This window comes from Equus asinus, chromosome X (genome assembly GCF_041296235.1).
Source record: "Equus asinus isolate D_3611 breed Donkey chromosome X, EquAss-T2T_v2, whole genome shotgun sequence".
In the NCBI taxonomy this organism is placed as follows: Eukaryota; Metazoa; Chordata; class Mammalia; order Perissodactyla; family Equidae; genus Equus; species Equus asinus.
Genome location: NC_091820.1, coordinates 123,759,446 through 123,777,442, shown reverse-complemented (window position 1 = coordinate 123,777,442; position 17,997 = coordinate 123,759,446). Strand labels below are relative to the sequence as shown.

General features: G+C 38.8%; 1 protein-coding gene across 2 annotated transcripts in view; it reads right to left on the bottom strand.

Moving 5' to 3' along the window:
• Window positions 1–4,320: 4,320 nt before the first annotated feature.
• Window positions 4,321–17,997, bottom strand: part of CT55 (cancer/testis antigen 55) — a 90,151-nt gene continuing 76,474 nt past the window's right edge. For both annotated transcript variants that reach the window (XM_070502488.1, XM_044763812.2), the window contains exons 2-4: window positions 13,493–13,637; window positions 5,480–5,592; window positions 4,321–4,703 (exon numbers count right to left, since the gene is read on the bottom strand). In XM_070502488.1, the coding sequence (XP_070358589.1) occupies window positions 4,512–4,703; window positions 5,480–5,592; window positions 13,493–13,637 (450 nt within the window). In that variant the 3' untranslated portion in view covers window positions 4,321–4,511. The remainder of the gene's footprint in view (window positions 4,704–5,479; window positions 5,593–13,492; window positions 13,638–17,997) is intronic.

Genomic DNA, 17,997 nt, shown 5'->3' with positions numbered 1-17,997 from the left:
CTGTTTAATATTCAGGACTCAGGGAAAGAACATAAGAGGGTAGAGGAAAAGTTTTTCCTCCTCTACAAACCTATATACCTAAGAACAAGAAATATAATTTCCTATAGTAAGAACTCCCTGCACTGTGGCAAGGACTCCAGATTTCATGAACAATTCATTTTGAATGTATTTATATTCTTATCTTATGATAATGCTTAAGTGACATCAGATACATTTTAATAAAATCACATCTAGATGTTAGACCAGTTCAATCATTAACAAATGGCAAAATATATCAGTGTAATTTTCTCTTAGATGCTCTTCAATATCATCCTAGAGTCCATGCAGTAAAATTTCACTGTTAAAAGATCTGTTTCCCAATGGGGCCAGCCTGGTGGCATAGTGCTTGGTTTTGCAATCTCTGCTTCGTCAGCCTGGGGTTCACGGGTTTGGATCCTGGGCGTGGACCTACACACCACTCATCAAGCCGTGCTGTGGTGGCATCCCACATATAAGATAGAAGAAGATTGGCACAGATGTTAGCTCAGCAACAATCTTCCTCAAGCAAAAAGAAGAAGATTGGCAACATATGTTAGCTCAGGGCCAATCTTCCTCACCAAAAAAAAAAAATAATAATAAAGAAAGAATTTAAAAAATTAGATACAACCAAATAATACAAAAAAAGAAAAAGATTTGTTCCCCAAAAGCCCTTAAGAAGTGGGAAGCATTAAAGCAACATAAAATCCATTGGCTATATAGAAAGAAGAAAAATAATACCTTTAAGTGGCAGCATCTTGTTGACTGTGAAGAAAAAAATGTGCTAGAAAAGACCGAGGCTTCTCTAAACCAGAAATTAAGATCATGTATGTGGTAGCTTGTCAATGCAGTTCTTTTTACCATGGCACTGTGCTATTATCCTACCTTTTTTCAAGTGAAATCATTTTGCAGAATATCTGAACTATGTTGTATAATGGGCTTATTAAAAAGCCTGGAGCAGTGCATTCGACAGTGGCAGCCTGGTTTAAATTCAATGACAAAATTATGACTTAGCTGCCCATCATCTAGCGTTGTTACAGTTAATAATCATGCTTCACACCCTGCATAGACCCCTAGTCATTGTTTTCCTGTTATTGCTTTAGTCAAGCCTGATGATGAGCCAGTGCAGAGCAAACAGCAGATTGTGTGTATGTGTGTGTGTGTGTGTGTGTTAGTGAGGGTCATTTTTTATGTTAAAAGTCTGTATTAGTTATTGTTGCAGTAATGCCCAAACTCAGTGACCTATAATAATAAGCATTTAGTTTTACATTCATAGTTCTGTACATTGCTCATGAACTAGGGTTTTCAGTTCTTGGCTGGGCAGTCCTGCTTCAGATGTAAGTTGGCTGGGTTTGACTTCACCTCCAGGCTGGATCAGCTCCATGTGTTATCATTATGAGCCTAGGATGAAAGGGGCATGTGCTTCTCATGGTGGGTCACCAGAACATCAAGGGCATTTACTCATATCACATACTATCACAACCCACCGACTGAATCAAGTCACTTGGCCAACCCCAAAGTCTTTCCATTCTCTTAAATGCAGCAAGCTCTTTTCTGCCTCAGGGCCTTTGCACATACTGTCCTCTCTACTCATAATCCCTTGCTCAGTAAATGTCTACTTATCTTTCCTTTCTCAACTTAAATATGGCTTCCTCAAGTGGTCTTCTCTGAACACTTAATTTAACATAGTCCCAGACCACCACAACTATTATCTCACATTCAGAGAAGCCTATTTCTTCCTTCCTAGATCATCATAATTTTTACTTTCATGGTTACTTATGTGATCACATACACCTTTCCAATTAAACCAAAGTGTCATTGATGTCTAAGCCATGGCCTCTTTTTTTCACCTTTGAGTTAGGAACAGACATTCATCCTGGAATCCAAAGAAATAGCTCTTGCATGAATGAGTGAGGACCATTAGAACTCTGTAGGGAGAATTTCCTCTTTTCAAATGTACTGAGTTTACAAGTTTGGAGACAGACAGACAGACAGATGAATTTGATTCCCAGCTCTATTGGTTAAACAATCTCTGTCCTTTACAAAGTCACTTGACTTCTCTGTGCCTGTGTTTAACACTAACTCTGTACTCCTTAACTCTGATTGTGTTTTTGAGGATTAAATGAGATAGTGAATGTAAGTTCCTAGCCAAATGCTGTGAATATATTAGGCAGTCAAAATTCATGACCATTTTGCTCTCTTTATGCCCCACGACAGCAGAGCCCTAGTCCCATTCTCATACCGACTAGCCACCATTTTAGAGTCCTTGTCATACTTTCTGGTTAATGCAATGCAAACAGTGTTCTTTGATACTATAGGAAGGTAATATGTGTGGAACTTGGAACTAATGAACACTTTCCTAACTGAAATTCTGTTTAAGTCTCTATTTCACATTTATATTTGCCTTTAGCCTGAACTAGATGGGATTTTTACAGGCAACGATGGAATTGTAAAGACTATAGAGATGAAATTTTAGGAAAAAGTGAACAGCATTAACAAAAGTAAAGCACAAGGAAAGCACGACGCATGTTGCAAGAGCAGTTCATGTCACCTTTGGATGAGGAGTTCACTGGTTCTAGTCACTGGGACATTGAATATAGTGAGTCCAAGGTGTTGTTCCAAAGATAGGAGCTGAAAAATTGTTTTCTAACACTTGAGTTTGAGCTCGAGATAGATTGCAGTAGGCAATTGATTGCACATTTAAGAAACTGAGGCACCACACCTGAGTGGGAATGGAGATTTGAAATTCAGATCACAAGTGGTGTCTGATGCCATGTCTGTGACCAGTTGAACACAGTTGAGTCTCAATGGTTATAAGGCTTCAGAACTACCTGAAAGCCTGACTTTAAAATGAGGAAAAGGAGTGAATATGTCTGTGACTCTATCAAAAAGGGGAAACGTACAACCTGATTTTTATTCCTGATATGGGGTGTTTTCAAGCCGGGGTGAAATGTTCTAAAATTAAGATTGTGGTGATGGTTGCATACCACTGCAAATATACTAAAAACCATTGAACTGTACACTTTAAATGGGTGAATTGTATGTTATGTGAATTACGTCTCAGTGAAGCTGTTTAAAATAAAAAAGGTGCAGGTTAGATTTGGCCCAAGGTCTACAATTGGCTGATGTTGCTCAACATGACTGTCTTACTCCCTTCACTGTATTTCTCCCTAAACGAGCTGAGGGGACTCTCCACATCAGGACATCTGCTGCCCGTTCCCAGCACAGCGGTTGGGGAGCTCTACCGCAGGACACCGGAGCCCCGGAAACTGCTGGTGGCAGGTCCCTGTGCTTTCATGCCATTTATTAAGACCCCGTTTATAATGCAGCCCAGACTGATACCTCCTGCTCCCCTGTCCTAGCGCCATGATGTCACCCATCTAGGGAGACCAGAGTAATGTCCTGATGAGGGTGAGCTGACCAAGGACTTGCATTGGAAATTATGGCAAAGAGCCTCAGAGTTGACCCATCCCTGAGACAAATGTTCAAAGTATCCTGCTGCTGGGCCTGACCTGTGAAAGCAATTGGCTTCTGGAGTTTGCCATTGAAAAGCATGAAAGGAAACCATTCAATTGCCTGAGCTCTGCACACCAGGTGCAGATTCACTCCCTCCAGTGAGGATGTGTGTGAAGCAGCAGCTGGGATGACTTACACCCCCTATGGCTTCGGACAACCCACTGTGGCTCTCAGAGAACGCTCTGCCACCTCAACCAACAGGAGGATTCAATGGGGCATGGCCCGTGCATCCCTCAAGTGCAATGGTGGACTTCTCCGCAGTTCCCACAGGGCGTGGTGCTGCTTTGGGATGACAACTTTCACGGGGACCTGGAGCCCCAGCACCTCCCACTTGCTCCTTTCTTTTTAGGAGCTACTACTCCATGAGTCAGAAAGCCAACGTGGGCATTAATAGAACATGTTCTATTAGGGCACAGAATTTTGGACTCTGTGTTCAAGGCTATAACCCCAGCACCTGGCACATAGAAGGCAATCACTACTTTTTAAGTGAACCAACGAGTGAATACCTAAAATCTAGAAGATATTGAAACCTGACTCATAAAGTGAGAAACTAACCACTAGATGGTTGGGTGGTCCCACTGGACCTGTAAGGCAAACTCAGAATATAAAAAAAAAATAGTTGATGCACAATGTGTCCTAACAAAAAAGGTTCTTGGATTAGAAACACTGTCCTAAAGGTGAAAGAAAACAGAGAATGTAGAATAATTTTAAAAAATAAATAAATCCACTAAAAAGAGAAAATCATGAACATAACATTATTACAATGGATTAAGCTGAAAATGTCTTTAATCAATAATAAAATTGCTGAACACTCTCCAGAAGATACACTCTATTTAGCCAACCCACACAGGATTTGACAGGTTGAATTTGAATTAATTGTTGAGGTTTACTAAACTAGTTTTTTCAAAACACATTTAAACCAGGCCCTTCATTGCCAAGAGAAGAAAAGCTGCATAGGGAGTAAAAACATTGTTTTCTTATTACCACCTTTTCACTAGAGTCATAGAAATTGCTCTCCAATTATAGCAGGACTGAATGCTCTCCACCACAACCGCATTAACAATGTCAGATACTCGAGGTATGTATCCATCAGGGAGTTTCAGAGAATCCAAGGTGAAAAAGATACACTCATCTATTACCCCATTTCTTCCATGTAGGCTAGTAATACAGACCTGTAATTACAAATAATGGAAATGTTGATGTAAAAGCATCATACACTGTAACAAGTCCGCCCTTCCTCGCTCCGCCTCTAAGCTGTAGGCCACCCCAAATCAGTCATTCCCAACTGTCTGGCACATTTGAAACACCAGCAGTGCTTTGTAAAACTACCTATGCCCAGACGCACCTCACACCAATTAAGTCAGAATCTCTGCTGACGGGGCCCAGGTCAAGGACTAGAAACTCTGCTCTAAAGATAACACACAATGTCCACCAACCTCCATAGTTACAGCTGAAAGAGTGAAAGAGATTGAGTGAGAAAGGAGTGTGGTGGCAAATAGAACATCATTTTCCCTACTTCCTCTGTCACATTCCAAGCTTCAGCTGTATCTTTATGCAAACTGAATTTCCCACTCACTTTCGGTCTCCACCACCCAATCATACCCAGCATTTACTGTAAGTTCTAGTCCTGCCACCCACTCCACTCATTCTTCCCAACAATTCTGTGAACACAATTTGTTTTCTGTTCTTACTGCTCTCAGAACATTTTAATATTTCTACATAAACTACATAATTTAGATCTTAATTATATGTGTGCTCTATATCATTCTCTAATTATTTCCTTTTAGAAGCACAGCTTTTTCAAAGAGAAAATAGACTCCTATTTGGCAAAAAATGCATTTTCTTTTAAGTTTCCTAACATGCTCAATAGAATCCTGAGCAGCAAAAATTATCACTATAGGAAGGATAAGCAGAAACAAACAACAAGAGCAACATGCAAATGAACTACCTCATGCACATGCTTATGTCGTTGAGGCTTCACTGAGAGGGCCTTTCTGCTCTGCGTGTCTGGCTGGATGGAAAAGTCAACTTCTACTCGGTCACCCTGATAAGGCTCAAAACCTGAAACAGCCATGGAGAGAAATCGAGTTGGACATATCACTTATTTTTGGTAATATTAAATTTTACAAGTTACTCTGACATTGTACTACCCTAAAATAGTCTCTATTACATCAACGGTACATTATTAACATTTTAAAACAGGTAATCTGTAAGTCTTCCTGTCAGAAAAGGAGTTTATAATCCTTTAGTCTCTCTCTCTATAATCCTTTAGATTCTCTCTACTGATCTAACAAAGTCAGTTAGGGAAAAGCATCAACTGTACATCACAAGAGAATCTTTTTGAGAGTAGCACGGGATTTATTAAACCATTGGTCACATTCACAATTCCTTTTGGAGAGGCAGGAAAATAGGTAAGTAAGAGCACAAGTATGAATCTGGCTGCCTGTGTTCAAATCTTTATACTTTCACTTGCTCAATTTGCAATCTAGGTCTCTGTGCCTTGATTTCTTCATCTATGAAATGAGAAGCATAATAGCAGTACTTACCACATAGAGTTGGAGGGACAATTAATCAATAAATATAGAACTCATAGAATAGTGTCTGGCACATAATCAGCACCAAATAAATATTAATTGCTATTGTCACCAGCCATGGACTCTAAGCCACTTCTCTTGTCTTACCTAAACTCCAACCTTTTTGTGTTTGACCTAATTCTCTTGTCTTCTGGAAAGGTGCAGATGTTCCTTTCACTAATGAATTTGGAGTCTTGAGCTTATGCGGTTTCAGCTATGCTCCAGGAAGAAGCTCTAAGCATCAACCACCCTGGACCAAGGAACACTGAACGGGCCCAGACCACAACTGCAAGATGGACACCTGCACAGATAGGCAGAAAGTTGTGCTAAAGTAATCTGTCCTCCATTAACATTGTAAATTCTCCTCCTCTGGGAGGGGCAAAGAAGCCGTTTTTAGGTCAAGTGATATATGTCAAAGCATGATTTCAAACTACGCATGTGCAAGCTTATGCCCACCTCTACATATGATGATGAAACTTCCCCTTTGAATATTCATTTCCTATCCCAAATAAAGGTACCCACCTCCCTGTGCTCAGGGAGTAATAGCTTTGTGAAATTATTCCCTATGGTCTCCATTTTCTTTGCTGTATGCTGCAAATAAAACTTTTGCTTTGTCAGACAACTACTTCTGGTGCAATTTGATTTAACTCGCCAAAAGGGGCCCACGTTTGGTCCAGTAACACTATTAGTGGTAGCAGCAGCAGCGGGACATATTGCTACAGGAAGAAACAATTTTCTCAGGTGTTTGGATAGATGATGAACTCTATACGTCTTTATTTTACAGTGACAAACAAATATTTACACATTTTCACAATAAGTTAAAAGCAAGTCACAGGATACAAAGGTACCAAGGAGGATTTGAAGCAAATGGAATTCTCAAATACTCCTACTGGAAGTGAAAACTGGTACAACCACTTCAGAAAGCTGATAATACCTACTAAAGTTAAACATTTCTGTATCCAATGACTCAGCATTTCCTAGTTCCTTCATAGTTCTTTCCTTGCTCCTCTCTCTCTTTTCTATACACATTTCTTTTGTATGGCTTTATTTAATAATCCATAGGCTGATAACTCCAAAATGTATATGACTGCAGCTCTAATCAACTTTGGACTCACATATCCAAGCGCTTATTCAAATTATTATGTCTAAAGCTGAGCTCTTACTATTCTTCTCATGCACTCAATTTTGCTCCTTGGTCTTTCCACATTTCAAAAATGGAAACTCTACCCTTACCATTGCTCAAACAAAAACTTAGGGGTAATCCTTGACTCCCCCTTCCTTCACATCAAATGTCCAATCCATCAGCCAATACTTTCCCTTCTACCTTCAAAATATTCTAGAAACAAATCAATCCTTATATCCTCCACTTCTACTAGCCTTAGCCAAGTCTCCATCATTGCTCACCAGGACTATTACAACAGATTTTTAACTTGTCTTCCCAATTCCATTCTTGTCCCATATAGCCTGTTCTCAACATGACAGCAGAGTGAACATCGTAAAACATAACTCAAGGGGCTGGCCCTGTGGCCGAGTGGTTAAGTTTGAGCACTCTACTTCTGCAGCCCAGGGTTTCACTGGTTCAGATCCTGGGCGTGGACATGGCACTGCTCATCAGGCCATGCTGAGGTGGCATCCCACATGCCACAACTAGAAGGACATACAACTACAATATACAACTATGTACTGGGGGGCTTTGAGGAGAAGAAGGAAAAAAAAATATTGGCAACAGATGTTAGCTCAGGTGCCAATCTTAAAAAAAATATTATTCACTTCATATCACATTATTGCTTAACCTCCCCCCGCCCAAAGCCAAATCCTTACAATGACCTCTAAATCCCTGTATGGCTCACCTTCTTACTCTCCCCATTCATGTCTTTACTGAAACTTTACTTTTTCTTTAAAACCTTCCCTGAACACTCTAAAATTTCAACCCATGGCTCCCTATATTTTTTCCCCTTAAACTGTGACTAAGTAGTTTCAGTCCTAGTCCCATGCACTTAGCTTTGACAAAGAAAATCATAGGTTGACAAAAAGACTTGTACGAAAATATTTTTTAGCAGTTTTATTTGTAATAGCCAAAAGCTGATAACAGCCAACATGAACTTCAATGGGAAAATGGAGAAACTGTGATATATTCAATATAACGGAATGAACCACAGACACATGCAACAACAGAGATGAATATAAAAATATTCTTCTGAGTAAAAAAAGAGTATGTATGTCTGACTCCATTATATAAAATTCTAGAAAGGCAAATTAAATCTATGGTGGGGGAAAAAAAAAACCCAGAAAAGTGGTTGCCTGGGGGATGGGGACAGGGATTGATGAGGGTAATGTTTAGGTACACCCATTTGTTAAAACCAAAGAAACTCAGGAAACAACTATAAACAAATATTGAACCTGAGTTGCTGATTATACACGTTGAAGTATTCAGGAGATGCTATGTAAATGTTTGCATTTTCGCCAGTTCGGATCCTGGGCGCGGACATGGCACCACTTGTCAAGCCATGCTGAGGTGATGTCCTACATGCCACAACTAGAAGGATCCACAACTAAAATATACAACTATTATGTACCGGGGGTGCTTTGGGGAGAAAAAGGGGGAAAAAAAAAACGAAACCAAGTTGGCTGAAACCTCAATCTTGGACACCTAGCCTTCAGAACTGTGAGAAAATAAATTTCTGTTGTTTAAGACACCCAGTCTATGCTATTTCATTATGGGCAGCCCGAGTAGACTAAAACAACACTTAGTCTGTCAAATATTTACTCTCCACCATGGGGGCCATAGTGATATGAGTAACCACAAGGAAAATAGAAGACCCAAATCTACTAAAGCATTTACTTTATAAATTACTAGATATTTTAAGAAACAATGCCCAAAGATCCCAAGTAAACAGTGGAAGCTACAAACAGTACATATACATATAATTCTATGATGCATGACTTTTCTTTTATCAAATAACTGTTCTAACATAATTTCAACAATGTTTTATTCCAATATTTCTCAGGTACATTGGAAAAGTGAAATAACAGCTGTTACTATGCTAGCTCCATTCCGAAAAGAACTTCACAAACAGATAAATGATGCCAGACGCTTTAAAGAAGAAAAGAGTTGACGGAATTCCCATAATGGTTTGATTCCTTCCATCCAAATCACAGAATCAAAGTGAGAAAGAAAAACACTAGCCCCTGATGTCTAAAACTGCTCACAGCTAGACCTCGATATTATAACTAGCTGGTTTGACACTCACAGCCAGGCCATTTTGTTTTCCTGTTAGACATAAACAATCTCATAATATACAACCTCAGATAAAGTCACCCTGAGACCACAACAAAATGAAACTAAATAAGGCCAGTTCATAATTTTATCCAAGCACAGAAAAAAAACAAGGCCACTGTGCCATCCACAAAATACCCAATCATAGAATCACCCCTGCTTTCTGACAGCATCCAATCCAGGACTAACCCTTGCTTCCTTAGACCCTCCCCAAGTCACCCAACTAAATCTCAAATCCTTTAATAGGCTCTTTCTATACTCTCTTACTGAGAGATGCCATGGTTCCACCATGGTGTCTGCTGTCCCTTTCTGAAACAAGTAATAAAACTAACTTGGCCTTTGGCTGAAAAGCACTGACAAAGTTATGAACGTTCTCTCTGGCAAACGTGAAAGATCTAATATTAGCATAAATGCTATTATAAATTCAGTTTAAAAGTCCTACACAGGGGGTAAAATTATTTGTTTTTGCAGTGCTAATACAAATACAAATTTGGAACAAAGCATCATAGTAAACATAAGATTCCTAGAAATTAAAAAAAACTGATGTAACAGAAATGTAATTGGTTGTGGTGCAAGTGTAATTCATAACCACTCATAGTTCATACATACTATGATATTCAACCAGCTGAAACCGAAGTCATAGTAACCAAAATTTAGAAGTTAAGTGTGTGCGTGTCTATGTGTGTGTGTATGTTGTATATTTATATATTCAAAATAACTGAACTACAAAGCTTCTGGGACAAAGTTAATACTGAATACAAAAGGATAATGACTCAGCATGGTTATTTTCTCTTTTTTTCTCACTAGTTTTCTCTTTTTGCTGCACTCATCAATCGGATTTCAGGCATGCTTGAGCCTTTGAAGGACTATATGAATCAGCCCAAGTGTTTTATCCCAGTAGGAATTTTTTTTGGAAATGAGTCTTTTCAATTTTGGTTACAGTCTTTTAAAAATCAGTTGGAAATCTTTAATCAAAACATTCAACAAACATAGTACCAAAATTCACGTTTTGAAACTTTTGGCGAATTACATTATTGATATGAAGTTTGCAAAGAGAGAGACATTGAAATTTTTCCCTAAAAAATTGAGGAAGGGAACAAGTTGAACCATCGGAGCTCACGTGGTGTACAAATTTGAAATCACATGATTGTACTTGGGAATATTTCAGTGTGTGGTAAGAATGTTTGAATATAGCTCTTATTTTGTATTGCAGACATTTATATTCTATAATAGAATGGAAGGAAATTAAGAAAACTTACAAATTTGCCACTAGATTGCAATTTGATGAAGCATTCAAAGTTTCCATTAATGTACACAGATATTCTTTTTTTAGAAATAATTTTACATTTGAAAAATTTATGAATAATACTATTTTAAAGATTGAAACATAAAACCAATCTCTTAGTCATATATAAATACTTCAAAAGCCAATTTAGGGGGCCGGCCCCTTGGTCGAGTGGTTAAGTTTGTGCACTCTGCTTCGGCGGCCCAGGGTTTTGCTGGTTCGGATCCTGGGCGTGGACATGGCACCGCTCGTCAGGCCAAGCTGAGGCAGTGTCCCACAGGCCACAACTAGAAGGACCCACAACTAAAATATACAACTATGTACTGGGGGGCTTTGGGGAGAAAAAGGAAAAATAAAATCTTTTTTAAAAAAAGCCAATTTAATTTTAATCAATTGTCACACCATTTTAGTCTCAAAAATGACTCAGATTGGACAATAGAGGATATGGTCACCCCTGACAGCTATAGCTGTAAGACAGGGTTGCCCTACAGAAGTTATGACCTTTGATAGAAGGATAAAATCATTGCCAATGTGCAGCCTAGCAATGAGGTAGCTAGGGGAATAAATAGTCCAACATCTCCGTGCTTACTCCAGTCTCCTCTTGTGCTTCCCATTGGCTAAATCCAATCATAAAAATGTCATCAGGTAAAGAACAGGGTCCTTTAGTGACTTCTTTGGTCACTACAGAGGCATATTGAAACAGGGAAGTTATCTCTGGACTGAGCAAGACACTCTCTGGTTTCTTGGGGTTTTTTTTTTTTTTTTTTTTGGCTTACTTGCTGATTGTCTGAGGTCTACCTCGTTAGAATGCAAATATGAAAATAATACCTGGAACAGAGTAAGGCATGATGATCATTCTGTTGAATGATCATCAACAAGAAAAGAACATGTACTGACTCCCCATTATGTAGGTCAAAAAGTTTAACACAATTTTTCCTTCTTTCAGATTCCCATTATGTTATAAATTGGAATATTTTGTGTGCCATTTTCATTGGGTTTCATAATAAGATTAATAGTAGGGACTCTTCCAATTCTAAGTATGACTGATTAGGTGCTCAGATCTTTTTCACCTACTTTCTCTTTCATCCTAGAGAGGTCTATTACTCTGATTCACTCAATTTATTTTGTAGCAGTAAATCCCTCCACCTATGCTTTGGGTCCCACCCTCTCTTTACTCCCAGGGACCTTCTTCCATCAGTCCTTCCTGATCTCTTCTGCACCTTCAATTAATCCTTTGGCGATACAAACATGTTCAAGTGTTTTTATCTTGAAAAGAATTCTCCTAGCAAGGGCTACAATTCCTGTTGGTGTGGTTATAGGGACCAAGAAATTGCCTTTGGAGCTAAGCAATCACAGGGGCCTTTTCTCCTAAAATTGGGTATTTCTGACTAAACAGGTCTTAAAATAGTAGCTGCCACCAGACAATCATCTTTGGAGACTTCCAGAATTAACAACTAAGGTCAGGTCCTGGCCTTTACATCCACGAAAAGTCAAATGGAAAGCTGCCTGGTGTGGCCGAACTATCGTCCCCTTTTTTCCCAAGCTAAATGGTGACTGATTAGGCTTAAACAGGTACAAAAGTTTTACGTCCTTTCATCTTTCAAAATCCAGCCTGGCAAAAGGTTGCAGGAGTATGGAGTCCAATTCACAGAGCACCTCACCAGGTAGCCTTCCTCAGTTCTCCCCATAACAGTCAATCATTCTCTCTCCTCTGCTCAGTAATGTTGCATTCATCACGTTCTTTTAATGTATTCACATGTTTGTCTCTCTCAATTAGACTATGAGCTCTTTGTGGGCAGGGTTTAAGAAAGTCTTATTTATCTTGGTCTTGCCAATATTTAGCACTCTATCTTGAGCTGAATTAAACTCAAATAGTATAAACAAATTAACAAATTATTGCTTTAGGCATAAAACAACAAAATGTTACACCCGATAATTACAAATAGAATTCGACAATAGATAGATACACACACACACACACACACACAGAAAGTGTTTGAGGAGGTCATCAAGAGGACACGACCGCTGGCTGACCCACAAGCTAGACCTGGACAATTGAAGGGTCCTCACCCCGTCTCCTATCCTTGGAATGTACGTTCTGCCCACTGTTCCCATAGCCGGAGCTGTTTGAGTGACGCAGCCTTGAGAGAGTAAGGTATTGCTGAGACCATCTGGACCGTATACGTGACTGAACCCAGTTAAGGCCTCTGTATAAACTTTTAAGATTCTGGTGGGCAGGTATGAAGATCTACTCATCTTGCGGCTGCCCAAACAAGCCTCGTATGTAAGTTTCCTTGCTTATCAAACTTGCGACCTATCAGTCTGGAGGGTTCTACCTCTTTCTTCAGTCTCTCCTTGCCCTCGGTGTATGGGGGCCAGTTTGTCAACCAGCTTGTGAAAGGTACAAGGCTATTTCTAAACCTTATTTTAAAGCTTGGAAGTATTTAAAAAAATAGTATCCCTGTATACTTGTAATATTTTTCAGTTAGATTCAACGCCTATATGAATGGAAAAATTACACAAATACTAATAACTACACCAATAAATGAAAATGCAATAAATGATGGCATGAGTTTTCAAAAACATTATATATCCATCCCTTGCTATGTATTATTTTAAACTCCAAAGATCCGCCTTAAGTATGAAAGAGCCTCCGACTGGAGCCAAAGACTCTGGAGAAGTACTTCTAATACTAAAATCCTCTTTAAATAAGCACGTTCTAAATTTGACCCTGGAAATGATCCCTGTAATCATCTCCAAATCCAATCTATAAAACTAAAACATAGATAAAAACTAATTTTAACTTTTAAAAAATGCAAATTGTACCTTTACAAACAACGTCTAGAGAAAAGTAAGTTGTATGATTAAGGTAGTCAGCACTTTCCATTGGAGAGGCAATACAGGCAAATGAAACTCTAGAATAGGAGTCTGACAGCCCATCACCATGGCAATCATCATAGAAAGCATCCACCTGTGAGATAAAGAAACAGTTACTCCAAACACAACAAAAGTTTAAAAATCAGAAACATATGCTTAAATCACTGTTGTTCAAGAAATGGTTTAAACAACTATAATAAACAGTGGTGAGTACATTTCACCTGACAAACATATCATAGAGATGAGATGAGGATAACATAATACCTGAGCTTCATATCTTTTTTACTTTATTTGTTAGAGTGGTTTAGGAAAATTGAGCAGAAACTTCCCATATAGTCCTCTCCACCCTCAGTTTCCCCTACTACTAGTATCTTGCATTTGTTCAATTGATAAATTTGTCCAAATGGTACATTTGTTCAATTGATGAGCCAATATTGATACATTATATTTAACTAAAGTCCATAGTTTAAATGAGGGTTCACTCTTTGTACTGTACTGTCATACATATTTTGAAAGCATGCCTAAAAACATTATTTGTGCACCAGCCAGGTTTAATGCACTGATAGTGTTAGATTCAAAGATAAGACGTATACTGTTTCTCCCTTCCAGGAATTCACAATCAAAGGGGAATAAAAGACAAAAGTAACTAATTCAAAGTAAGTTGTGACAAACTGTGAAAACAAGTGCAAAAATTGGCTTCTGGAAATTCCCAGTAGGGAACGAATTTCAAAGTGAGAGAATATAGGAAAATTTCTTGGAGAAAGTGGGATTTGACCTGGTCTGTGCAAGAAGAGAATGATTTTTACCTGGCAAATGGGGGTAGGGTTGAGGACAGGGGTAGGGTGACAGCAAGGAGGAGAGAAAACACATGTCAAGCTAGAGGAACAAGAAAGAAAAACATAAGATTCCAGATCAGGGCACCTGTGGGGACAGAGCATGAGACAAAATTGGGAGAATAACTGGGCAGGGGGAGGCTTTAAAAAAGACAAGTCAAATTAGGGCTTAATTTATGTACAATAGGGAGGCATTCAAAACTTTTATTATTGGAAGTGTAATAGCCTTTATTTTATATTTTGCTTTTCTAATTATACAAATAGAACATGTTTCATTATACAAAAAATATAAAAGACACAGAAAAGAAAAAAAGCAAAAAACAATTACACATAATCTATAAATCTACTACCTATCTAAAGAGAACCACTGACCACATTCTGGTACTTACCCTGCTCCACATGCTTTTACTATGCATATATATCTATGCACTATTTTAAGGGAAAATTTAACATTATATGATTATAATGTATCACCAAATGATCACAAATATGGCAACAGATTGTTGAAACATTACTTTAAAAGATAATATGGCATCCCACTGAAGTGCCATAATTTGTTGATTCAATTCCATAGTTGAACATTTGGCTTATATCCAAACACACTGCCTACTTGCCTGATTTTTTCTGTAGAATGAACTCCTAGGAGTGGAATTTCTTTTTCAAAAATTACTAATGGAAATTTGATCCATGGAGGTGTAAATTTGTTTTCACACTTATTTTTTGAATAGCCTAATTCACGGTCTATTCCCAATTCTCTATCCATGTCTTTCCAGCTGCCAATGCCAATCTCATGGTTATTTCCCCCTCATTCACTTTCGTTGAGGAATGAAGCACCAGGCTTCCAACTGTCTACCCACCAACACTTCTGTCAATATCCCAGTAGATGATCCACGAGATTCCCTGACTTCTCTGTTCCCTGACCCCACACTAACTCTGTCATACCTGGTAAAATATGCCTGCCCACAATCTAAAACTATCTACACCTCAAAACTGTAACATCACTATTTTATTTTTTTTAACTACACAAATATTTTATGTTCGTTGATGTAAAATTAGTAAACACAGATATTTTCTCTGAGAAAATAAAGGCCATTGGATAGGAGCTCCTGTATCAACCTCCTGGCACCTGTCCTGGCTTTCTCTGCCTTCCCTCCTATAACACTGGAGGGATGTCCAAGCCCTTACCTAAGGCTGACTCCTCCACTTGGCACATGGTACCATTCCCTCTTGCCTCCATGAGGACTTTGCTCCTACAGTTATTGTTTCTCTTCCTCCTACATCAACAATTTTTCTTTTTCTAATGAATCAACATACAAACATACTCTAGACTCTCCTATCTCAAAAAAAAAAGAGATAAATAAACCTCCTTTGGCTTTATTTCCCCTTCAGTCTCATTTCTTTGCTCCTCCTCCAAGCAAAAGGTATTTAAAGAATCATCTGTACTCACTTCTTCATCTCCCATTCCCTCCTCATTCCTCTTCAATCAGGCTTTTATCCCCAATATGCTTCTGAAACTGCTCTTAAGTTCACCAGCAACCTGCAGGTTGCCAAATTCGATGGTCAATTTTCTGTGCTCTCATCACTAAACCTCTTAGCATTTGATCCAGTTGATCACTCCCTACTTCTTGAAATACTTTGCCTGGCTTTTGTGACCACCCTCTCCTGGAGAGGGTCCAGTTCAGCCTCCTTTGTTAGATCTTTCTCCTGTTTCCTATCCCTGACTTAGAAGGCTAAATTACAGACATGGATGTCCCATAGGTATCTCAAGCTTAGCACATACAAATTTAACATGTCAGAAACTTCCCACACACAAAAAAACTGTACTCCCTCCATCTTCTCCATCTCAGGAAATGACAATTCAGCTCATATAGGCTTAACACAAAATCCCTGGTGTAACCTTTAACTCCTTCACTTTCTTTCACACCCCCATTCAATCCATTAGCAAATCCTATCAATACTTTCAAAATATATCTGTGGTCCGATCACTTCCCACCACTCTGTTCCTACCACTCCAGTCCATGCCACTAGCATTTTACACCTACAACATTGCAAAAGCTTTCGACCTCACCCCTCTGCTTCCCTATTCACTCACTACCATCCATTCTCCACACAGCAGCCAATGTTTATTTTTAATGAAGCATGAAATCTGTCTTTTCTCTGTTTTAATCTTCTAATGGATTTCTGCTACACTTCAGGTAAAGTCCAAACTGCTTACCCCAATCTAGAAGATCCTACGTGATCTCTTCCTCTTCGCTCTCATCATCTACTACTCTCACTGTCCCTCACCAGGCTCCAGCATCTTGGACCATCTTTCTGTTTCTCAAACACACATCCCCTTTTGGACTGCCTAAAATCTAAATCAAATTTTTAAAAAATCACATCATTAGTGAACAAGGGGCTTGACTTGACACACTCAGACATAAGAGAGCAAGTCATCCAAGTGGACTGAGGAGCAGTAGATGGAGCACTCTTTTGGGGAGGGAGCAGCAGTGGGATAAAAATAGGCACCACCTTGAGCTCAACTTTCACATTTTCTTTTTTTTCTTTTTTTATTATTATTTTTTTATTGAGTTATTGATAGGTTACAATCTTGTGAAATTTCAATTGTACATTAATGTTTGTCAGTCATGTTGTAGGTGCACCACTTCACCCTTTGTGCCCACCCCCCACCCCACCTTTCCCCTAGTATCCACTAAACTGTTCTTGGTCCATAGTTTTAAATTCCTCATATGAGTGGAGTCATACACAGATTATCTTTCCCTCGCTGGCTTATTTCACTTAACATAATTCTCTCAAGGTCCATCCATGTTATTGCAAATGGAATGATTTTGTTCTGTTTTGCAGCTGAGTACTATTCCATTGTATATATATACCACAACTTCTTTATCCATTCATCTGTTGATGGGCACTTAGGTTGCTTCCACGTCTTGGCTATTGTAAACAGTGCTGCAATAAACATTGGGGTGCATAGGACTTTTGGGATTGCTGACTTCAGGCTCTTTGGATAAATACCCAGTAGTGGGATGGCTGGATCGTATGGTAGTTCTATTTTTAGTTTTTTGAGGAATCTCCATACTGTTTTCCATAGTGGCTGCACCAGTTTGCATTCCCACCAGCAGTGTATGAGGGCTCCTTTTTCTCCGCAACCTCTCCAACATTTGTTGCTATTAGTTTTAGATATTTTTGTCATTCTAACGGGTGTAAGGTGATATCTTAGTGTAGTTTTGATTTGCATTTCCCTGATGATCAGCGATGATGAGCATCTTTTCATGTGCCAATTGGCCATCAGTATATCTTCTTTGGAGAAATGTCTGTTCATGTCTCCAGCCCATTTTTTGATTGGGTTGTTTGATGTTTTGTGGTTGAGTTGCGAGAGTTCTTTATATATTAAGGATATTAAGCCTTTGTCAGATATATGACTTGCAAATATTTTTTCCCAGTTAGTGGGTTGTTTTTTTGTTTTAATCCTGTTTTCATTTGCCTTGAAGAAGCTCTTTAATCTGATGAAGTCCCATTTGTTTATTCTTTCTATTGTTTCCCTTCTCTGAGAAGGCATGGTGTCCGAAAAGATCCTTTTAATACTGATGTCAAAGAGTGTACTGCCTACGTTTTCTTCCAGAA